The 25,908-nt window shown below is 39.1% G+C and overlaps 1 protein-coding gene across 6 annotated transcripts in view; it reads right to left on the reverse strand.

Moving 5' to 3' along the window:
• LOC126281932 (neurobeachin) overlaps window positions 1–25,908 on the reverse strand; it is a 2,071,601-nt gene that overhangs the window by 791,434 nt on the left and 1,254,259 nt on the right. For all 6 annotated transcript variants that reach the window (XM_049981271.1, XM_049981272.1, XM_049981275.1 and 3 more), the window contains one exon: window positions 2,311–2,433. In XM_049981271.1, the coding sequence (XP_049837228.1) occupies window positions 2,311–2,433 (123 nt within the window). The remainder of the gene's footprint in view (window positions 1–2,310; window positions 2,434–25,908) is intronic.

The following is a 25,908-nucleotide window of genomic DNA, read 5'->3' on the forward strand; positions in this document are numbered from 1 at the left end:
TTCTTTCAGTTTATCCAAGTCCCATCTCCTTAAATTCCCACCTTTTTGCAGTTTCTTCAGTTTTAATCTACGGGTCATAACCAATAGAGTGTGGTCAGAGTGCCCATCTGACCCTGGAAATGTCTTACAATTTAAAACCTGGTTCCTAAATCTCTGTCTTACCATTATATAATCTATCTGATACCTTTTAGTATCTCCAGGCTTCTTCCATGTATACAGTCTTCTTTTATGATTCTTGAACCAAGTGTTACCTATGATTAAGCTGTGCTCTGTGCAAAATTCTACCAAGCGGCTTAATCTTTCATTTCTTTGCCCCAGTCCATATTCACCTACTATGTTTCCTTCTCTCCCTTTTCCTACTACCGAATTCCAGTCACCCATCACTATTAAATTTTCATCTCCCTTCACTATCTGAATAATTTCTTTTATTTGATCATACATTTCTTCAATTTCTTTGTCATCTGCAGAGCTAGTTGGCATATAAACTTGTACTACTGTAGTAGGTGTGGGTTTCGTATCTATCTTGGCCACAATAATGTGTTCACTATGCTGTTTGTAGTAGCTTACCCGCATTCCTATTTTCCTATTCATTATTAAACCTACTCCTGCATTACCCCTATTTGATTTTGTGTTTATAACCCTGTAATCACCTGACCAGAAGTCTTGTTCCTCCTGCCGCCGAACTTCACTAATTCCCACTATATCTAACTTTAACCTATCCATTTCCCTTTTTAAATTTTCTAGCCTACCTGCCCGATTAAGTGATCTGACATTCCATGCTCCGATCTGTAGAGCGCCAGTTTTATTTCTCCTGATAACGACATCCTCTTGGGTAGTCCACACCCGGAGATCCGAATGCGGGACTATTTTACCTCCAGAATATTTTACCCAAGAGGGCGCCATCATCATTTAATCATACGGTAAAGCTGCATGCCCTCGGGAAAAATTACGGCCGTAGCTTACCCTTGCGAAGCCGTTTGCAGTACCAGCACAGCAAGGCCGTTTTGGATATTGTTACAAGGCCAGATCAGTCAATCATCCAGACTGTTGCCCCTGCAACTACTGAAAAGGCTGCTGCCCCTCTTCAGGAACCACACGTTTGTCTGGCCTCTCAACAGATACCCCTCCGTTGTAGTTGCACCTACGGTACGGCTATCTGTATCGCTGAGGCACGCAAGCCTTACCACCAACGGCAAGGTCCATGGTTCATGGGAACGCATTATAATCTATCCTTTTCATAACACTGTTTGTTGATATTCAAACCTGACACTCCATTGTTGGAAAAAAACAATGTTTAATTTATATGCCTCAGTATACATCCTAGTCTTTCTCATCTTATACTCATTATTCCTTATACGCATTTTTAAGTGAAATATGATGGAGGCAACAGAACTGATGCATGATTTGCTCAAAATACATGTTCTCTAAATTTACAATATTGATTCCCATTTATGTCCCTGAATATCTCTGCTATACTTTGATACGGGCTTCACTAACTTATCAGAACTCTATCAGTGTGTGTGTGAATTTGTTCTATGCCTGCTATCACGCCAACCCAATAAAAAGAGTGTGTGTGTGTGTGTGTGTGTGTGTGTGTGTGTGTTTTGTCTATTGTTGATAAAGGCCTTACTGGCCGAAAGCTTTATTTGTGACAGCCTTTTTGTTGTGCCTATCTGCGACTCAGCATCTCCACTATATGAGTAGCAACTTTCCTTTTCATAACATTGTTACTTTCCATCCTGTATTTTCCATTGTTTGATTGTTTAGTATAACTATGTTCAATGGAACATTATAATTATTGAGGAAATGCTGTTTTGTTGTCTAACAGGTAAAAAGGTATGCATTCACACAAACTTGGATAATAATGCTTGAATTCTTCAGTAATGATTCAGTGAGTTTGTAACAACTGCCAGCTAAGTGAAAAGCAATGTTTTAGCTTAACATTATCACTAAATGTTTTCATATTTCTCATGCAATGTCAAGAAAACTTAAGAAATTATCTAAAAGCTCAACATTAATTAATCTTGGATGTGGTGTTAGAGTTTTCGTGACAAAACTTACTTCTTTCCTGGGATAACACTACACAGAGTGAAGCTGGCCTGTGTTACATATACATTATGCTTGGCTATGAAAAAATACCAATGTATTTCGTTCTAAAAATAGTTAATTCTAATTATAAAGCACTTGTTCTTTATGTAACTATTATATGTCATTAATAGAAAGTAATACCCTTAGACAAAATTAATATTAGTAAACAAACATTAAAGGAACACAAAAGTGCTAATAAAATAAGCATTGAGTAGAAGTTACCTTGTTAGCAAGCATGTTGGTTGTAGGAGCTCTGGTGTACCTCTGAATACCATCTGCTGGCTCTACATCATAAGGATGGTTAAGGGAGGAAGCGTGTGATGATGTTCTCGAGCGGGTGTTACCCTACAGTATTAGTAACAAGAGGAGAGCCATAGTACCATCCTAGCACATGAAAAACCAGATGTGTGGATACCTCAGGTATGAAAGCCAGACTGAATCTCAATAAAAAGAAAATTGAGGTAATACGGTTTGCTTCCAGATATCAAATCACTATTAAAATGGTGTCCACGATTTCAATTGTATTTAACTTCTATGAGACAGTCAGAATAACACTACATTCACAGACACAGTTACAATAACAAATTGACCACAAGGCATACATGGGACTACTGTAGTACTAAGCACTAATACCATAAGCAGTAGGCTACAAGAGAACCCATACAACAGTTTGTAGGGGGGAAGGGGGCTGGACCTGGGGGAATGGAACTTATAAGTAGCTGTAAAAGTTGCAATTCTGACTCTGTCAAAACCTGTCGAATACTGACTTTTAAATCATTTTATCTTTCAAGAAACACCTGACTACAATATATTTTTCCTTTCCCTAAGACCTAGAGTGGGGCCGTAGTCCTCTCTTGCCCCCAGGTGTGGGTGCCTTTGGTAGGACAGAAACTGTACACAATAAAATGTCATGCTTATTGCTATAAATATATCTGGAACAGCTGTTCAAGGAACATCACATTCATAAAGCATTATTATTATGGTAACTCTGCATGTGCTATTCCACAATGTTATTTTTTTCAAAAACACTACATTAAATTAAAAGTCTCCAATATGTTCATGTTTTGATTTCTGAGGTTTCCCAAAAGCCATTCATAGACAGTGAATCTTCAAGTGTCCAGCTGAGTTGTTAAAGTTGATTTTATGCCTGACCTAGCAATCTTCTTCAGGTGCTAAGTGTAACTGCTTGTTTGTTCTCCTTTTCTTTTCTTCCAATACTCTTTCATCTGTTCACCATGTTTTTTCTTTCTGTCTTCTGCCTACTTCTGACCAGTTTTCTTCACCCTCCTATCTTGCAATCCTTCCATATACAACACTTTTTCCTTAAACATTTCTCTGTCAGTTGTTTCTTCAGCTTTAATTTTTTTCCCTCAATCTCTCTCTCTTTTTTTTTTCCTTCATGAATCCAACTTTCTTGATGACTTGTTATACCAAAAATATTTGAACATCTCTGAGGTTAATCTACTGTCTTATATTCAATATAAATGTCCAAAAAATACATCTTCTTTTTCTCATTACTTTAGATATGTTTTCTGTGTTTTAATAAATTTCATTGTTACTTAGTAATGTAAAACCTTACATAGTTTTTGTGGGCCTAATATTTTCATAACAATTGCCTTTCTAGTGTTTATAATTTATCCAAATTATGTTTTAACACTAGACATTCTTTGCATGTAGATATTCTGATTTCACTACTGTACTGTAAAGCTTTATTTCTGTATTTTTAAACAGGCATTTTGTGTACTAAAAGTATTTCATTATACTGTATGCTATTCCCATTTTACATGCCCTTTCCTCTATAACAACTTCTTCTCAACCATTTTCTTGCATTATGATGCCAAGATCCTTAGATTTTTTAACCTACCCAACTTTGCCATAATTCTTAAGCCAGACCTGCTGCCTATTTCTTCTAAAAGAATAATTTGTGTTATGACGGATGTCACATTTTCGGAAAGTATCACAAAATCTTCAGAAAATGAGAGAGAAAGTTTATTCCAATATAACTTCCTAATCTTACTAGCAAAATCTTACACTCATTCTGTTTTTCATTCCATTTTTCACTTCCTAGATCACCTTGAAGCTCTCATAATAATAATAATAATAATAATAATAATAATAATAATAATAATAATAAGAGTAAACATAAAAAATGAGTTCACTATGATATATTTCATATTTTACCACTAATAAGGCACTTCCCATACTTGTAGGGCTGGGTGACATATCAGTGGATAATGCGTGCAGCTCCCAGTAAAGCATCTTTTTATAGTTGGCTGATGGATGTTTTATCAATGACAATAGTTTTCAAGTGACCACTGAGATCTTTTGGCATTGTTCCCAGTGTGCCAAGAACCACTGTGACCACTCTCAATGGACTATGACAGAACAGTCATAGTCCGAGTTTCAAGTCCGCTCATATTATTATTATTATTATTATTATTATTATTATTATTATTATATTTGTTTGTTTACTAACTCATTTATTTTATTTATTTCTTTTTTATCTACATTCCACCCTCCTACCAATCTCACCTCCTCTATGTCTCACTCTCATTTCACTTTTTCAGTTTCTAATCATACCGCTCGTTTTACTTCTCATTTCTCTTCCTGTATTACTTTCTGATTTTCTTATTATCAAATGAAATGATCATATGGCAGTGTTATGTAGTAGATGCCCTGTGGGGCTGTTCTGCTGACTGCTGGAAGTCTTTCTATTTGATGTCACTTCGGTAACTTCTATGTTAATGAAAATGAGACGAAATGATGAGAACAACACAAACACCCGGTCCCTTAGCACAGAAAATCTCTGATCCAGCTGGGAATCGAACCCAAGACCCCACCATCTAGAGGCAGCAACTCCAACTCTTGATCAGAGATAGCACAGTGCTTACCAAAATATAATCCTTGACCTCCCATTTCCCCAATATTTCCCCTTTCCCTTATCCTTATGAAAGGTGGGTCCCTCTCATCCTGAGGTCAGAAAGACCTCTCTCCTTTCAAATCTCCTCAATCCCTCTCTTTTACTGTCTGACAAAGAAGTTAATGGTTCTGAAAACAATAGCATTTGGTGTTGTTGTCATTTCTGATGTGGCTGCTGCCGCTATCTTTGTTGTTGTAGTCTTCACAGCCCAAATGTTGGTTTCATACAGCTCTTTACACTAGTGTATCCCATGTAAGCCTCACCTCTCCTAAATACCTATTGCAACTAACACACCCTGCTTACTATATTCACACCTTGGTCTTCCTCTACAAATTTTTACTATCCCCCTCCCCACCTGACTCTGACACTCCCTCTCCCTCTCCCTCCCTCTCTCTCTCTCTCTCTTCCCTCCATCACCGAATTGGCAATTCCATGATGGCTTCTGATGTTCGATTCAATGCAAATTCAATCGTTACTTGATCTCCACATCTAACCTTCATTATTCTTCTGTAGTGCCAAATCTAAAAGGCTTCTATTACCTCCTTGTCTGAAATGATAATTCCCCATGTTTCACTTCTGTTCAAGGCTAAACTCCAGACAAATATGTTCAGGAAAAGCTTTCTAAGACTTATATTTATATTCGATGTTAACAAATTCTTCTTTTTCAACAATGCTTTTATTACTATAGGTAATCAGCATTTTATGTCCTCTCTACCTCAGCCAACCTCAGTTACTTTACTGTCCAAATAACAAAACTGATCACCTAATTTTACTGTTTCATTTCCTCACCTAATTCTGTCAGCAACACCCGATTTCATTAGGCTACATTCCATTATCCTTGTTTTACGTTTGTTGATGTTCATCTTATATGTGCTTTTCAAGGCACTATCGATTCTATTCAAATGCTCTTCCAATTACTTTGCCATCTCTCTCAGAATTACAATGTCATTAACAAACTGAAAAGCTTTTGCTTATCCTCTCTGAACCTTAACTCCCTTTCTAAATTTCTACTTGCTTTCCTTCACAGCTTGCTCAGTGTACAGACTACATAACAATGGGGATGGGCTACAACCCTGTCTCATTGCTTTCTGAGCTATGGTTTTCCTTTCATGTCCTTAGGTAGTCTTAACTGTAGCCTGGTTTATAAATGAGTTGTAAATAACCTTTAGTTTCCTGTATTTCATCACTGCTACCTTCAAAATATCCAGATAATGTATTCAAATCAACATTATCAAAAACCTTCTCTAAATCTGCTAATGCTGTACACATGGGTTTGCCTTCCCCAAACTAGGCTTTTACCTGTTTTTCTATTCTACTCTCAATAATATGTGTTGGTATTTTGCAACCATGACTTATTGAACTAATGGTTTGATAATATTCACACTTATCTGCACTTACTTTCTTAAGGTACACATAAAGTACAAAATAGACTTAAGTGACAAAGAATCTACAATAGCTGGACGTTATATTATATGAAAAAACTTCCAAGCCATATAAAAAACTTAAACACTGTCTGTTTTCACACAAAAAGTAAGATGTCATCTGGTACCAGCCTGTTGCTACAATGTACAGGAGTTCTTAGATGAAAGTATACAAAATTCTTAAATAAAAGATTATTCTGACAATTCCATGTAAATAATGTTAAGACAGCATACTGGCAACTGTATGCATGCAAAATAGTATATAATTTTCTTGAAAGTGCATGATACTACTTTGAGTAGCTATGTGAGTAATTTTATTTACATAGTGTAAACTCTTAATCTTTTTTACAAATGCCCAAAAAATTGTGTAAATCAATGTTTTTTCTGCAAATACCAAATACTTTGTTACAGATCCATGTATATCCTGACATATCCAATATCACTACCAAAAGTGATCAAAGGATGATAAATAAGTAAATACACAAAAAACGTAATTACACTCTTCTTGAAATCTGAGGGTATTCTGTCCAATTCCAATGTGTCTGTGTAACTGAATGATATTACTAGCATTACAACTGAGAATCAAAATATTTTATATTGCACACAATTTTCTCCTTCTCTTCAGTGTTTTGGTTCACTTTCCTACTCCGTCAAGAACATATGACTAAACAGTCAACAAAACATAAGAATAATTAGGTTCCACTCTGGTCAGCAGTAATGACTACTGAAACTGAAATTTCTAAACTTGAACAGTCCATTTATACATCACTCAAAAACACTAAGTACAAGAAAGACCAAATTCCCATTCCTTGTTTCTTGTCTCTCATTGTTCATCTCTTTCTGGGAGACATCAATGCTATCCTAAATATTATTTGAATGATGATTATATGTGTGCATTGCAATTCTATGCTACTAAGTGAAGCATTGGCTCATTATAGGCAACAGTAAATACAGGATGCAAAATGATAGTCTGTAAATATACTTGACTAGTTTACATTGAGGTGACAAAAGTCATGTGAGAGCAATGTGCACATATACAGATGGTGGTAGTGTCATGCACAAAATGTATGAAAGGGCAGTGCATTGATGGAGCTGCCACTTGTACTCAGGTGATTCATGTGAAAACATTTCTGACATCGTTATGACCACACAACAGGAGATTTTGAATATGGGATGGTAGTTGGAGCTACATGCATGGGACATTCCATTTTTGAAATCATTATGGAATTGAATATTCCAAGATTCACTGCGTCAAGAATGTGTCAAAAAATACCAAATTTCAGGCATTGGCTCTCACCAAGGGCAACGCAGCGGCCGACAGCCTTCACTTAAAGACCAAGAGAAAGACATTTGCAGAGACAAGCAATGCTGTGTGAAATACTGCAGAAATCAATGCGGGGTATATGACGAATGTATCTGTTACAATAGTGAGGCAAAATTTGGCTTCAATGGGCTATGGCAACAGACAAATAATGCAAGTTAATTTGCTAACAGCACAATATTGTCTGCAGTGCCTCTCCTGGGTTCATGGCCATATTTGTTGGTCTCTAGATGACAGGAAAACCATGGACTGGTCAGAGAAGTCCCAATTTCAGTTGGTAAGAGCTGATATTAGGGTTCACATGTGGTGCAGTCCCTGAGGAGCCACGGACTCAAGTTGTCAAGTCGTTGAGAAGGCAATGTGCAAGTTGGTGGTGGCTCCATAGTGGTGTGGACTGTGTTTTCATGGAATGGACTGGCTCCACTAGTCCAACTGAACTGATCATTGACAGGAAATGGTTATGTTTGGCTACTTTGAGATCATCCGCAGCCATTCATGGACTTAATGTTCCCAAACAACAATGGAATTTTTATGGATGACAAAGCAAAACCACATTTCACCAGGCTGTAATTGTTCATCACTGGTTTGAAGAATATTCTGAACAATTCGAGAAAATGATTTGGCCACTTGGAATGCCCACCATTAATCCCAATGAACATTTTCTAGACATAATTGAGAGGTCAGCTTGTGTAAAAAAAATCCTGCACCAGCAACGCTTTCACTATTATGGATGGCCATAAAGGCAGCATGATTCAATATTTCTGCAGGAGACTTCCAACAACTTGTTGAGACCATGACTCATTTAACTGCTCCACTACATGGAGCAAAAGGAGGTCCAACATGATATTAGGAGGTATCTCATGACTTCTGTCTAGTCAGCATATAACAAATCCCAAAACTGTTGGAACCAAATGGAGAAAGGAAATGCTGTTTAAAGCAAGGAAAGTCCTATATCCCGTAAGGTAAAAAAAGCTCAAAAAGAGCAAAAAATACTAAAGGCAATTAGTAATAAATGACAACAAATGAAAGAAGTTATTAAAGGGATTTAGGAGTGTGGATCATCAAAAAACAATTGAGCACTAATCATAAAAAATGACCACGTTGCACATGAACATGCAGTATAGTATATATGGGTATCATCCATAGATCATGGTGCCACACCATGGTCAGTAGCACAAATTGATACAACAGACTTTAATGATGGCTTGCTGCAATCCACTACAACATATGGGAGGCGCTCTTGAAGACCACGTCCTCTCCCAGTACTGCAGAGCAGAGGTCAGTATAGTGTCGAGCATGTGAGAGCTCACACCAGTTTAAGACCTCAGCTACAGCAGTCAGGTGAACTTGTACTGCTGTAAATAATGAACATTGTACTTCAAGAGAACAGTTTGTTACTCAGCGCATCAGGTGATGCTTTCCTCATCAATGACAGTTGTAAATTATGTAGTACTCCTGTGAAAAAGAAATGTGCCATTTTAAGTAAATCTTTTATACATTTATGTGATGAAGTGAATTAATATTTCATGTGTTCTAATCTGGTAAGTCTTCTGCCACAGCAGTCAAAGAACCCACAGTCTGGTCCTACTTCATTACACTGTTCTAGGTCCATTAAATATTCTTATCAATAAAAATATTATAAAAGAATTTCATTTCTCAAATGCTCTGCTCAGAGACTTAGTTGTGGCCCCAATGGATGCTCAGGCACTAGTGAAAGCTGCAATGTATTTAAACTGCATCCTAGCTTCTACCAAATAGTAACTGTTGCCTTTTCTCATCCCATTACTTACATATTAGATTCAAAAATTTGCACTGTCATAAAAAAGTGAGATGAGAAGTATAGATGGCAAAGACACCCTTAACGCTGTCCCTGAGCTACCAGTGAATGTCAGTCTCTGCCAACAACAAACAGGCATGACGTAAGTAACCAAATGCTTCCCAGTGGTCCTAGTCTCTGAAACTTTAAATGAGCAAAAGCTCCCTTTGTAATTTATTATGTGTTGTGCATTCGTAGTTTGTCTTTCCCATGCTACCTCTCATTATCTTGCCTCATCAAAAATCTCTTTCCTCTTAACAAAGAAAAAAGAATTTACTTTTGGAACTGCGAATAAAAACCAACAAACATTTGTTCTGTACACTGCTCTCAAGTTTGGGTGAAAAATCAAATTCTGGCTGCTATCAGCCATATTTTTCCTTTCTGTAACATCAAAAGCCTAAAATGCATAATTAATTTTGCCTGTCAACGAAGACAATATCCCTACAAAAACTTCTTAACAAGTTACTGAACTTTGTGTCACAATGAACACAGAATAACAATAAAACAGGAATAAACAACTTGTTGCCAACAATTTCTATGCACCAAACTCAACTGTTGGAAAATGGCCACAAACATACCAAAATATGAAAATGTAATTAGTCCATTTGTTTGGTTCTTCTCAAAGATTAGTCGTTTAATTTAGTGTCATGACTGCTTACTTAAAAAAAGAAATTGGTCTTATAAGTAACAGTATGACTTTGTTACATTCCTCATAAGGACTGAAACAGAAAAATTTTATAAGGATTAGTATTGTCTCCTCAAAAACTGAGTTGCATATCCACAAGAAAATTAGGAATGTATTTAAATATTCTAACAGACAGTTAACTCATTTGTGAGTTTTCAAGCTTTCCCGGATTTAACTTATTTATTGTCTGGCACATAACAAACTGAGGAATTCACACATCTTTAATGTATAAAACATGAAATACTTAAACTACTTCTCTTTAAAGAGAAAAAATGAATATATACATGAAGTGAAAATGAAAACAGTTATTTCACTTTTGGAGAAATTTAGCAAAAATGGAAGTCAGTAGCATTAAAATAAGTTCTAAACTTAAATTTTTAAATGTGCATGCTATTAGTATTTTTTAAATAGCACAGATCAGGCAGGTATATCACTTTCACCTACAACGAATAAATTTCAGAATTAAAAAAATATAAAATCCCAATGAAATCCCATACCATTTAAATACACAGTAACATTAAGTTTACTCGTTAACAACACTGAGTGATAGCTACAGTAAAGTGTCATCCTCTGAGGGCAATTTAGTCTTTTAATGGAATTAACTAGACATTTCTTTCATTAATTCACAATTACACTTGCTCTGTGGCACTAATAACACATATTCATTTATGCAATGGTGATATGCATTTTGGTACCAAACGTACAATCTTCAGCCAATAAAATTAAGCAATGCATTCTGGTTCATCAAGTCTATGTGTAAATTACACAACCATAAAAATGTATGTATTATTTCAATTTACATATGATGGGACCTTTGGTCCCTAAGTTTCTTGCAAAGATCAATGTATTTTATAATTATTATATATTAGATACAATTATTGTTCATAAAGAAAATAAATTATTTTCTTTATTAACAATAATTATATCTGCTACATCTTGAAGTTCTGTCAAGTGGCAGAACATTAAAACTAATCACACGCAGTCTTCTGCACCTTTATTTATCATTGCAAAAAATTAAAAAATATTTTTTCTTCTATCATTCCAGTCAACAAACATTCTTCAGCATGTACTGAACTACAGAAAAACTATTCAATCAAGTGTTTCATTTGTATTATTCAGTTACTGTTCATCTACCATATTACAAGTTTAACAATAATGTGAGAATAGTAATTAAAACTGAGGAATAATAATTAAAATACTTTGTGAAGAGGAGTTTCTTACAATGAACATTGGTTCTCACAGTCCTAAGATTTTAAAACTCAGAAACCACATACTATGACAGTTATAGATGGAACAACTATTAAAATAATTTTGTTATTTAAAATTTGGAGAATTACAATAGACCATTTTATGTGTAATGTCGAAGGCATATTTTGTGCAACAAATTTTAAGAACCTTCAAAAAGACATCAGGCATGAAGTTGCCAAAGTCCTGCATTTCATATGCGAGTGCTTAGAAATGAGGTTTTCCCAATATTACATAACAGGCTGTTTAAGCACTTCACAACTTAATATACTTCGTAAATGAAATACAGACCTGCAGTAAGCCTTAAAATGGTTATCAGATAACACACATGTCACTTTACGACAATAAAAAATTATGGGGGTGGACTGAACACAACATTGGCAGCTTGGGCATTAATTCTATTGACAGCCTCAGTGAATGTTAGGTATCGCAGTTAAGCATGATCCCTAAAACTCAATGTGCCTCCACCTTGCTCCCCATGCCCCCCCCCCCCCCCCCTCCCAATTAACTCCTTCCGTTTTGATGATTTTCACCCCAGACACTTTCTGGCAAATTTTCTGTGTACATCACTTCCTTGTTTTTCTGCATTCTCATTCCTTTCTTCCATATCTCACAACCTACTTCTCTTCAATTTATTTCCCTCATTTACAACATAAAATACACCTGACATATAGTTATCTTCCATTCCAAATGGAAACTCCTAAATCTGGCCACTGTTCATTGTAACTTTGTGCATTTTACTGGATAGTACAGTGCACTGTCATGTACAAATCTCAGCAATATATCAAACTCCAATAACTCACAATAAATCATTAAAATGAGAGGTGGCTATTCATTCCGGTTATCCATGTCATCCATGTAAGCAGTTATGGAGCAAATTAGTATGTCAATAACAATTAAATCCCTTGGGTCATACACTATGTGATCAAAAGTACCCGGACACCAGGCTGAAAATGACTTACAAGTTCGTGGCGCCCTTCATCGATAATGCTGGAATTCAATATGGTGTTGGCCCCTCCTTAGCCTTGATGACAGCTTCCACTGTTGCAGGTATATGTTCAGTCAGGTATTGGAAGGTTTCTTAGGGAATAGCAGCCCATTCCTCATGGAGTGCTGCACTGAGGAGAGGTATCGATGTCAGTCAGTGAGCCCTGGCACGAAGTCGGCATTCCAAACCACCCTAAAGGTGTTCTATACGATTCAGGTCAGGACTCAGTGCAGGCCAGTCCATTATAGGCATGTTATTGTCGTGTAACCATTCTGCAGGGGCCCTGCATTATGAACAGGTGTTCGATCATGTTGAAAGATGCAATCACCATTCCCGAATTGCTCTTCAACAGTGGGAAGCGAGAAGGTGTTTTAAACATCAATGTAGGCCTGTAGTGTGATAGTGCCACACAAAATAACAAGGGGTGCAAGCCCTCTCATGAAAAACACAACCACACCATAACACCACTTTTACTGTTGGCACTACACACGCTGGCAGATGATGTTCACCGGGCATTCGCCATACGCACACCCTGCCATCAGATCACCATACACAATTTTTCCACTATTCAGTCATCCAATGTTTACGCTCCTTACACCAAGTGAGGCATCGTTTGCCATTTACCGACATGATGTGTAGCTTACGAGCAGCCGCTCAATCATGATATCCAAGTTTTCTCACCTCCCACCTAACTGTCATAGTACTTGCAGTGGATCCTGATGCAGTTTGGAATGGTCTGGATAGATGTCTGCCTATTACACATTACAACCCTCTGTAACTATCGGCAGTCTCTGTCAGTCAATAGACGATATCGGCCTGTATGCTTTTTTGCTGTAAACGTCCCTTCATGTTTCCAGTTCACTAACACATCGGAAACAGTGGACCTAGGTATGTTTAGGAGTGTGGAAATCCCACATTCAGATGTATGACATAAGTGACACCCAGTCAGCTGACCATGTTCAAAGTCGCTGATATGGAGTACCTGGCAGTAGGTGGCAACACAATGCACCTAACATGAAAAACCTATGTTTTTGGGGGTGTCCGAATACTTTTGATCCCATAGTGTAGGCGGTGGTGTCCTTACAAGCTGGACAGCGAACCCACAGCCAAGGAAGAGCAGAAGAACATGGCTTTATGCAGAAGGCTCAGTAATCACCCGGCTGGCACTAGGCCACTGACTGTCAGGTCTAAGGACAATGCACCAGGTCAATGCTGTGATGCCAAAACACAACCCAACTGTTCCCCCGTCTAACTTGTGAGCCACACAGCCACACAATACACCCTCAGGTTAACAAGAGAAACAGGACTGGTGGTGTGGGAGATTTCATCAGTGAATGACCTCGGTTTCTCTGGGTGTCCAAATCCAAGGCTCTGGTTACAGATAACATCTTTAGAACACATACCGAAAACACCACTGACTGTGACTTTATACTTTATTGAATGGCTGATGGCCTGTCAAGAGAGCAGGACAGTCTTGTTCCTTCTGTTTTCCACGGTGGTGAAAATGCACTGGCTGGAAAAGCACAGTCCAGCACTGGTAGGTGACCCATGACATAGGCTGCAAGCCATACTTCTTATACTGAGATGGGTGGCAAAGAAATTGATTGGGAGAACTTTTACAGAGTTGCTGGAGGGAGGATGAAGCATATTATAAAATTACAGCATTGGCCTGTGTTGCTGGTAAATCTTGTGATGGCTGGAAATTTTAGGCACACGAAAGACAGCTGCCAAGCCAGAAAGAGTGCATTTTTTAGGGTTATTCAGATGTGTGGAATTCAAAGAGGATTCAATGGAAGACACTCAGTGACAGATGGTCAAAAGAAGATGGAAAGATTCAGAGGAGCACTCACTTGAGAGGTGGAGATAGACAGGCCAGTCAAGTTATGTTGTTACAGTTTGACACCAAACAGCTTACAGAAAAAACAGAGTGCAACATAGGCACAATAACTTGTTAACATTTATCAAAGTAGTGAATCCTCTATTAGCCGCTCTATGCCGGGAATATGCTTGTCTTCACTTGCTGTCTTCCTCGCGCCTTGCAGTCACTGTGTATTTATCATCTAACTTCACAATATAACAACACTGACAGTGAATCAGTGTAATCAAACTGTTACACCTACCCACTTCAAAACCTTCCCAAACCATTAGTTACAGTCATCAGTGTGACCGAGCGAGGTGGCGCATTGCTTACCGCACTGGACTTTCATTGTGGAGGTCGATGATTCAGACCCGCATCCGGTCATCCTGATTTAGGTTTTTCGTGATTTCTCTAAATCACTTCAGGCAAACGGTGGGATGGTCCTCTGAAAGGGAATGTCTGACTTCCTTCCCCAACTTCGCCTACTACAATGGGACGAATGACCTCGCTGTTTGGTCCCCTCCCCCAAATCAACTACCCGACCGATCATTAGTGTGGCCATTTATGCACTACTTGACCTGAAATTTAATCCATTCAGTATTTAATATGGCAAATCTGGAATACTGTATTATATTCAGAAATTTTCCTTTCAAGGTCAATGAAATCTATGAGCATAAGCAGTAGTAGGATAAAGTTAACCGAGACTCACGAAGGATACTGTGCTCAGGGCTCCATAACTGATGTATTTTATTCAATTCCTTTGCACAACTTAATTAGTCAATGCTGGCTCCTGAGGAGTCTTCCGTTTCTGTAGTTGTATCAGTCAGATCAGTCACTGAAAAAACTTGGTGACTCACAGGTTCTCTTCAAAAATGTTCAAATGTGTGTGAAATCTTATGGGACTTAACTGCTAAGGTCATCAGTCTGTAAGCTTACACACTACTTAACCTAAATTATCCTAAGGACAAACACACACACCCATGCCCGAGGGAGGACTCGAACCTCCGCCGGAAGCAGCCGCGCAGTCCATGACTGCAGTGCCTTAGACTGCTCGGCTAATCCAGCGCGGCATAGGTCCTCTCAAAACTAGTTCACACTGAGGACATGGGTTGAAAAGCTCAGTATATAAGCTTTTTTGCACATGAAAATTAAAATTACAAACTGGACACACAACCACATGGTAATCCTCCCCTCACCACACCTCTCTTTGGGAGTTAAATGAAGGGAAATGATATTTTAAAGCAAAAGACTCAGCTCTGAAGGTATTACCATTGTAAACAATATTAATGAGAGATTCTACAGCAGACAGGCACATTGATAAAAGACTGCTCGATATTATTAGCTATCAGACTAAGTCCTTCATCTGATGCAGACAAAACCATACTCACACACATCCACAAAAGCACAATCCAGACACATATGGCCACTGTCATCCATCTGCCCTAAGGCCCAATTGGAACTACATCAGAAGTGAGCAGAGATATTCGTTGAGGAGTGATGTAGTTATCAAGGCAGCATGGAGACAAGGAGGGGGAGGGAGAGCAGAATGGGAATGGGGGAATATATAAGTGTTGTCTGTGGGAGCTTGCAGGGACATAGTGGGGACATGATACTGGGCTGCTAGGTGTAACATCAGCAGGAGTTTATGAGAGAGAAGTGGGGAGTGTGGGTGCAAAAGGGACAGCAGAGGAGTAGAGAAAAAATAAGTACATTGCATATGTGCTGCCAGAATAGGAAGCATGTGTAGTGCTGGAGTGGGACCAGGTGAGGGGCCAGGCAGGTAGAGGATTCAGCCTAGCAAAGGTTGAGGCCAGAATGTTTAAGGAAACAAAGGATGTATTGCATGGAGAGTTCACACTTGCACAATTCAGAAAAGACTGGTGTTAGTACAAAGAGTACAGGTTGCACACACTATGAAGCTGTCATTGAAGTCAAGCACATTGTGTTTGTGGCATTCTCAGCAAAAGGGTGGCCCTGCTAACTCTTGACGATACCTATTCCACCGCCGTTCACAGCCTTCGTCCCATGGTTCATATCCCTCAACAGATCTAGATGCAAGACCTGTGCCAAACATCCTCCTCCCATTACTTTGGAATCCCAATTCAGTTTTACAAAGAGTATTCTTCAGCATTGGTTCCTTACTTAGCTTGCATTTATCACAAATCTCTCACACAGCACAAAGTCCCAAGTGACTGAAAAAAGTGCTGTATAAGGAGGGACCTACAAAATTACAGGCCAGTATTCTTAACATCAGTTAGCTGCATAATTCCTGGTCATATTCACAGTCTGAATATAATAAATTCCCTTGAGATGGTTAAGTTTCTGTCCCCAAATCAGCATGATTTTAGGAAGTGTCACTCATGTGAAACTCATCCAGCACTTTTCTCACATGATGTCCAGCAAATTATGGGTGGAAGGCAACACACAGACTCCATATGCACAGATTCTGAAAAGTATTTCACATGATCCCCATAGGTTCCCAGATATCCGAGTGGCTAGATGTCTTCTTCACTAATAGAGCCCAGTATGTTGTCCTCCATGGCAAGTGTTCATCAGAGACAAGGCTATCAGCATGAGTGCTCCAAAGAAGTGTGGTAGGACTGCTGTTATATTCCGTATGCATAAATGATCTCACAGACATGGTGAGTAGTAGTTTGCAGCTGTCTACCGATAGTGCTGTTTGTGGTGTATTGGAACGTGTCATCGTTGAATGGCAGTAGGAGGATACAAGAAGACTTAAACACAATTTCTAGTTGGTGTGATGAATTGCAGTTAGCTCTAAATGTAGAAAAATGTAAGTTAATGTAGATGATCAGGAAAAACAAACCCATAATGACTGAATACAGTATTAGTAACGTGCTGCTTGACACAGTCACATCGATTAAAATCTAGGAGCAATGTTGAAAAGCAATACGAAATGGAACAAGCATGTAAGAGTTGTAGCAGGGGAGCTGAATGGTCGATTTCAGTTTACTAGGAAAATTTTGGGAACTGTGGCTCATCTGTGAAGGAGACCGCATACAGAACACTAGTGCAATCTATGCTCAAGTGTTGCTCAAGTGTTTGTGATCCACACCAGGTTGAATTAAAGGACGACACTGAAGCAATTCAGTTGTTACTAGTAGGTTTAAATGACACACAAGTATTATAGAGATGCTTTGAGAACTCAAATGGAAATCCCTGTAGGGAAGGCGAGATTTTGTTTGAGGAATACCATTGAAAAAATTTAATGAACTGTCAACTGAAGCTGATTGCGCAACGATTCTACTGCCATCAACATACATTTCGCATAAGGACCATGAAAATAAGATAAGACAAATTAGGACTGGTACAGAGACATATGGAAAATCATTTTTCCCTCATCCTATTTGATAGTGGAACAGGAAGGGACATGACTAGCAGTGGTGCATGGTACCCTCTGCCACATACCATATATAGATATAGATGTTGATGTACCACCTGTTTTAGTCCTCTCACAAGAATCTCCTACCCTACCAAAGACCAGACCACCTATGAAAGTGGCCATGATTTACCAACTTAGTGCAACCACTTTTCCATATTGTATGTGGGCATTATAAATAACATGCGGTATGTCTGCATGAATGGCCACCACCAAACCTTGGCCCAGAGACAGCTAAGACACCCATTTGTTGAGCATGCAATCGAATATAATGTGCTAGATTTCATCAACTGTTTTACAGCCTGTGCCATCTGAATTCTTCCCATCAGCACCAGATTTTTGAAATTGTGCGCCAGGGAATTCTTCCTGCAACATATCCCTCGAATCCATAACACCCTGGCATCTATCTTCACTAGTCCATGTCCTCCACCTGCCTATCCCTACCTTGATCCCTCTCCATTCCTAAATATGCCTTCCATTTTGCTAGCACACCTGCAGAGTTGTTTGCCTTTCTCTACTTCTCTCCTTTGCCTTCCACTGTGCCTCCCTCAGCACAGGCTCCAAATGCTGCACCCAGCAGTCCACGATCCTGTCCCTACCATGTCCCTGCTCTCTCCCACATGAAGTACTAGCTTCTTTTACCATCTCTACCCTGCTAGCCCTCCCTATCTCTGCACATGCTTCTTTGGCAACCACATTACCCATCCCAACAAATATCACTGCTTGCTTCTGATGCAGTCCCAGTTGGACCACAGTGGCGGAAGATGACAGTGAACATGTGCCTGAGTGAGTTGTGAATGTCTGAGTATTCTGTTTTGTCTATGTCTGATGATGTCCACAATATCTACAGGCCATTATTATATACAGTTATTTTTCAACATACTTGTCTGTCATTCAACACCTCCTTTACATGGTGAGTAGCAATCTACCCTTTTCATACTGTTCTTATTCCATCCTCAATATTCCACTGTTTAATTATTCAAGTGTTTCATGTTAAAAAGGCATCTGCATACTTGATGGACTAGTAATCCGTTTTTCCAACAGAAGATATAACAGAAAGCAGCGGTATAGAATTAACTATTGTGAAATGCACATAGATTATTTTTCAGATTAAGGAAACTGAAAGCTGAAAGTAGACGATAAACACAATAATGCAGAAAGAAAAGTAGCGAGCAGTTGAAAAACATCTTACATTCACAGTTGTCTTACCCAAGAACATCAAAACACCAAGAGTGAACACCAGGACTTTTCTGGCTGCTTCTGGCACAAAATGCTTACCACAGAACCAAGGAGAAGAATGGCAAACAAGAAAATAAGAAGTATAGCTTTTGCTGACCATAAGTTCTTTATAAAAGGGCATAGACTGGACAAGTATAGGGAAGAAAACCATGTGTGTCCTCTCCAAAATAATCATCCCCACCAACTGCCTTACAATATTTTGATAAACCAGAGAAAACGTTAATATCAGTGTCAGAAAATGAATATGAAATAAGTTCCTCCCAAATGTTAGTCCAGTATCTCAATTGTTGGAGCAAATTGCTCAGCACCACAGAGCCACAGAATACACACATACTATTGATGTAATAAAATAATTAATGGGAAATCTAATATAAAGATGTGAAACAAATACTAACAAAGAGATAGAGGGGCTGGACAGTACCTCAGCTCAGTACAGCCAATAGAGAAAGAAAAGGGGGGCACAAAAAAAAAACCGAAAATTTAAGTTCCTAGCTTTCGGAATAAATGTTCCTTCATCAGGGAGGAGAGAGGGGAAAGAAAGGGAAGAAGGGAAAGTGGATTTAGTTACTCACAACCCAGGTTATGAAGCAACAGGGAAAGGAAAACAGGGAGGGTAGCAAGGATGGAGGCATAGTTGTCAGAGGGGAGCCAAAGATATTCTACTGTAGGTACTGTGCAAGCTTCAAACCAAAGAGGATGCATACAGGAGTAAAGAGGTATATAGTATAAAGATGTAGGATGAAAAGACGCATGAATGGCTAAAGAAAAAAGGGAAAGAGGAGAAGACTGAGGAGCAAATGGGAGTGAGGTTGTTTAACGTAGGTTCAGTCCAGGGGGATGGCGGGATGAAAGGATGTGCTGGAGTGCAAGTTCCCATCTCCGCAGTTCAGCGGGACTGGTGTTGGGTGGGAGAAGCCAAATGGCACATACAGTGTAGCAGGTTCCTAGGTCCCTAGAATTATGCTGGAGGGCATGCTCCGCTACTGGGTATTGGACATCTCCTAGGCGGACAATTCGTCTGTGTCCGTTCATGCGCTCAGCCAGTTTAGTTGTTGTCATACCAATGTAAAAGGCTGTGCAGTGCAGGCATGTCAGCTGATAAATGACATGTGTGGTTTCACATGTGGCCCTGCCGTGAATTGTTTATGTTTTACCAGTAGCGGGGCTGGAGTAGGTGGTTGTGGGGGGATGCATGGGGCAGGTTTTGCAGCAGGGTCATTTACAGGGGTAGGAACCGTTGGGTAGAGAAGGTAGTCTGGGAATATTGTAGGGTTTAACAAGGATGTTACGGAGGTTAGGGGGGCGACGAAAGGCAACTCTGGGTGGTGTGAGGAGAATTTTGAAAGGGATGGTCACATTTTAGTGTGAATTTTAAATGAATATATCAAGTGACAGCAGTAAACATGAATCTCCTCACAAGCGACTTTAGTTAAATTGCATGCCTATGGAGTATCATCTTAGTTATGTGACTGGATTCTTGATTTCCTTGTCAGAAAGGTAATCGATGGAAAATCACTGAGTACGACAGAAGTGATTTCTGGCATTTGGAAGGAAGTGTTATAGGCCTTCTTCTGTTTCTGATCTAATAAACAATTTAGGATACTATCTGAGCACCCCCTCATAGCTGACATATGCTGTGATTTACTGCCTCATAAAGTCAACAGATAATTAAAACAAATTACAAAATGATTTAGACAAGTATAGTGAGAAATGTGGCATTTTACTCTAAATAATGAAAAGTCTGAAGTCACCCACATGAGTAGTAAAAGGAATCCACTAAATTTCAGTTTTCAGGATAAAACACACATATCTAATGGCTGTATATTCAACTAAATATTTAAGGATTACAATTATGAATAACTGAAATTGCAACTATCATATGGATAATATTATGTGAAAAGCAAACCACAAACTGAAATTTATTGGTAGGACACTTGGGAAATACAAAATGTCTACTAAAGAGACTACTTCCACTATGCTTTTTGCCCTCTTCTGGAGTACTGCTGTTTGGTGTGGGATCCACAACAATTTTATTGAAAAAGTTCAAAGAAGAGCAGCTCATTTTGTATTATTGCAAAATAGGGGAGAGATTGACACAGATATTATACACAAACTTGGGTTTTGTTTTTCATTGTGGCAGGATCTTCACACGAAAATTCAATCACCAACTTTCTCCTCACAGTGTGAAACTACTTTGCTGGCACCCACCTACATAGGGAGGAATGATCACCATAATAAAATAAGAGAAATTAGAGCTTGCACAGAAAGATTAAATTGTTTGTGTTTCCTCTGTGGTGTTCAAGAGTAGAACTGTAGAAAAATAGCTTGAAGGTGGTTCGATGATACCTCTTCCAGGCACTTAATTGTCAATTAAAGAGCAGTCATGTAGACGTGGATGCTTCACAAGCAAAAAGGTTTATGTCCCGCATTAGTAAGTTTTTCAAATGTGAATCTGAAAATGAGACTTCTATTTTCGACATTTTCAAATGGCTCTAAGCACTACGGGACTTAACATCAGAGTCGTCAGTCCCCTAGACTTAGAACTACTTAAACCTAACTAACCTAAGGACATCACACACACACATGCCTGAGGCACAATGCGAACCTGCGACCGTAGCAGCAGTGCAGTTCCGGACTGAAGCTCCTACAACCGCTCGGCCACAGTGGCCGGCTTTCGACATTTTGAAGAGTCAAAAGCAAACTGGAGAAGCATGTGTACAGAGAATAGTAAACAAAAGTGTCGGAGCTGCAGAAACCTCACAAAAATTTGTTTTCATGTCACCTGGAAAGCATCGAGATAGCAAGAAACCAGTAACACAAATAGATGGTTTTGATGCCGATATTTTAATGCACATTATGCACATCTAAAAAAAATTGTGAAACAAATATGATGATTTCAGTTTGAGTTTGAAGTACATTTTGTTGTGTATTACATTTTTATTTATAATATAGTCCAACTTGCAATGCAGTTATTGGAACCATTTTCAATGATCTTGCCAAAAGCCAATCATCATTTTGAGAAAAATTGTGCTTGGCATTTTCACAAAGCTGCATCAGCTGTTCTCACACAGGCAAAGGCTGTGGAGCAGTGGACACAACCTCAAGACGTGAAATAAGACTTCTCTCATGTAGATGACTGATCAAACTGGTTTTAAAATGTATTATTCCCTCATAGATTTACTGTATAATACAATGTACCAAAGACAAATGAAACTGATTGTTGTCCACGGCAACACATTCGAGCAACAAGGACTTTCGTGGAGGTATGTTCCATCTATATAACTAATTTTCTTTTATTTGGGAAGCATCTTCAGTAGCCTGTAATACATGTTCCTTCTATACATATAATAATCATACTATGTGGTAGATACAATGTGCTGCTATATTACATTTTGTTGTGATTTGCTCTTGTTTTTTAGGTTAGAATCAAGTTTTGGAGCACAAATTTCGCAATGTGAATTTATTGTTTGGAGTTACTTATGATTTCCATCACTGTTACCTCATGCATGTGGTCCTGGAGATGTATTCGTTAGTTTTCATGCTCCAGCTGGCTGATTTCTGGCATTCTTTCTCCCACATTTGTCACATCACACATATCACTTGCACTCTCCATTTTGTAATCAACATATGTGTGTTTTCATGTGTAGTGTTGCCAACTATTGTTGTGTGTTTGTCTGTCATCTTTTGTTTGTGTTGTGTGTGTGTGTGTGTGTGTGTGTGTGTGTGTGTGTGTGTGTGTGTGTGTGTGTTACAGGCGACTGAAGATGCTACCCAAATAAAGGAAATGAAACACATATAGTGATAAACAAACTGCCTTCAATTAGTTGCATGGACAGAACATACCTCCACCAATTTAAAGCAACTAAGAAAGAGAAAAATTATGAACAATGACTCTGTTTGCCCGTTCTCTGCCACCATGCATGCACAGACATCATTCCCTCCACACTTCCCTATCACTCCACCTCTACGTGCAGAAGTGCCATTCTACATGATGTGGGCTGTATGTCAACCTGTTCATGGATTATCTACAGGGGACCTTCCAAGCCTCACAAAATTATAAGCCCCCAGTCTGGTTCAGGTTCATTGATGATATCTTCATGATCTGGATTCAGAGTCAAGACACCCTATCCTCATGCCAAGACACCCTATCCTCATTCCTTCACAACTAATTCTCTTCCATTCGCTTCACCTGGTCCTCCCTGACCTAGTGTGCCACCTTCCTGCTAGTTGTTGACCACGTACTCTCTGATGGCTCCATCCACACACCTCTGTTGACATTAAACCCACCAGCCACCATGGTACTTGCATTTCAACAGCTGTCATCCATTCTGCACAAAAAAAAAGAAAAAACTCCCATACAGCCTGGCCACCAAAGAACTCCCTTTCCCAGTACGGTGAGGATCCCACCAAGGTCTCACAGACAGGTGTAGTCCGCAAACAGATCTTCAGCGCAATATCCCTACATATCCCCAATCCTCCTACAAACCCAAAGAACCAGCTACAAAAGGGTACCCCCTTCATCACCCAATACGATCCTGGACTGGAACAGCTGAACCATATCCTTCATCAGGCCTTTGGTTACCTGTCATCATGTCTTGAAATGAGGGACATCCTAACCAAGAATCTTCGTACCCATCTTAAAGTTGTGTTCCATTGCCCACTCAACCTCCACAACATCCTAGTCCATCCCTATGCCACTCCCAATCCTAACCCCTTGCCACAGAAGATATCATATACCTATGGATATCCACGTGCAAGACCTGATCAATCCGCCCAACCAGCACTTCCTACTCCAGTCCTTTCAAGGTTTATTCTACCCCACCACTTGTGAAAGCAGCCATGTCATATACCAGCTCTACTGCAAACATGGCACAGCTTTTTATGTTGGTATGGCTACTGACCAGGTGTCCACCAGGATGAAAAGACACCGTCAAACTGTGGCCAAGAGCAAAGTAGACCACCTTGTGGTACAACATGCAGTTGAACATAATATGCTTGATTTCAATGGCTGCTTCACTACCACCACCACCTTTTCTGAAGTACGCAGATGGGAGTTATCCTTACGACACATTCTCCGCTCCCAAAATCACTGTCCCCACACCCTGCATCCAACAGTTCCCGCTCTCTCTGCCCTACTACCTCCTCCTTATTCTCGTCCTCTCACCCTCTCTGTGTGCTGCCCCCAGTCAGCACTCCCACCCATCTTTCTCTTTCTCTCCTCTTCTCTTTCTCCACTCCCCCAGCACCCACCCCCACCACCACCTTCCAGCCCTACAGCATCCTGGTGCTACACCTGTTGGCAGTCTAGTCCCTGCCCACTCTGCCAGAGAGCGCTCTTCTCTTCCCCCACCCACACCCTGTTGATCCTTCCCCATCCCCACACCCTTCAGATAGATGCTTCTATTCCATTTCAAAGCTGCATTCCAGTCTGAGCTACCAAAGATGGTGGTCATGTGTGTGTAGGTGTGCTTGCTAGTATGAATGAATGTGTTTTTCCTTTCCTGAAGAAGACTTTGGCCAAAAGCTAATGTGTAAGAGTCTTCTGTGCAACTCAACATGTCTGTACAGTATTAATAATGATACGTGCTGAGTAATACATCAGGGTTATTCCAAACATTCAAGGCACAAAGCACAGTCCGTTTCCTTAAAGTGTTTCAAAAATTCAAAGAATAGTTTGTTCTTTGACTCTGTCTGTTACTTCAGCACACAAGTTGGTTCTTTGTGGGAATGGATATAAATTTCCAAATCATCTATGATGTCCATTGCACCTCATTTACCTACAAAGTGTAAAACTTTTAGATTCTCATGTCTTCAAATGTTCTATGAACATCAAATGTTTAATAGTATGCAGGGAAGTTCTGAAAGTTCTACCAGTTTGGTCTTGTATACAGATTCACAATCACTACAGGTTATTTTGTACATGCCTCATTTCTGTATTGGGTTGACTGTTCCATTGAATGTATCAACAACATTGGTACCATGTCATTATTTCTGAATCCTACATAAATAATAATTTTGCTAAAAATATGTGCCAAATCATTTGACAGTGGGCCAATGTAACTCATACTGGTAAAAACTTCCTGTCTACTTCTATTTCACTCTAAGGAAATCTTGTGTAGTATATCAGAATTCTTCCTAATGGTCTTTGAGTACATATGATCAATTAATTCAAGCCGAAACCCATTACTGAATGCTGCGCTCTTTAAAACATGGCCTTTGCAACAGAAACTGTGATCAAGAGTGTGTGAGTTGCGTTTGCGTGTGTGTGTGTGTGTGTGTGTGTGTGTGTGTGTTGTGTCTAATTCCAAGCAAGGCCTTTTTAACTGAAAGCTTACTTGTTTGACAGTCTTTCTGTTGTGCCTATCTGTGACTCAGCATTTCCACTATTGCATTCTGGTTTTTCCACATTTTAGAAAGTAACAATACAAGATTTTTCCTAAACCTGCAGTCTACATTCATTAACTTCAGTAATAATGTCAGAACTATTGATAAATGTCATTTACAGAAAAATGGTGGGAAGGTTAAATCACCACAAAATTAGCATCTTCTAGAGATGAAAGATGCAGAAGGATAATATAAAAAAGGCTTTTTTTATTTACATAGGTTCAAATGACCACTTTCTGTAATAGCCTACACTGATGAAGACGTGTGAAATGTAAGTGTGTTACTACACAGTTTACATGGCTGAGGAATAATGCATTCAAATGATTAGCAGAAAAATGAGGCTTGTTCTATAATGCTGAAGTCTGAGTAGTTCCCATGCTGACAAGACATACTGAAAACAATAATCCACTTGAAGGAATGAAAAAAAATATTGTGCAGTCATTTACACAAAATTTTACAAGACATATTGGAAGTAATACACAACGGTCTCAGATACACAGTTGATTTTCTCTGACATAAATGGAACAGTAACCAGTATCCATG

The sequence above is a fragment of the Schistocerca gregaria genome, chromosome 7 (genome assembly GCF_023897955.1).
Source record: "Schistocerca gregaria isolate iqSchGreg1 chromosome 7, iqSchGreg1.2, whole genome shotgun sequence".
Classification (NCBI taxonomy): Eukaryota; Metazoa; Arthropoda; class Insecta; order Orthoptera; family Acrididae; genus Schistocerca; species Schistocerca gregaria.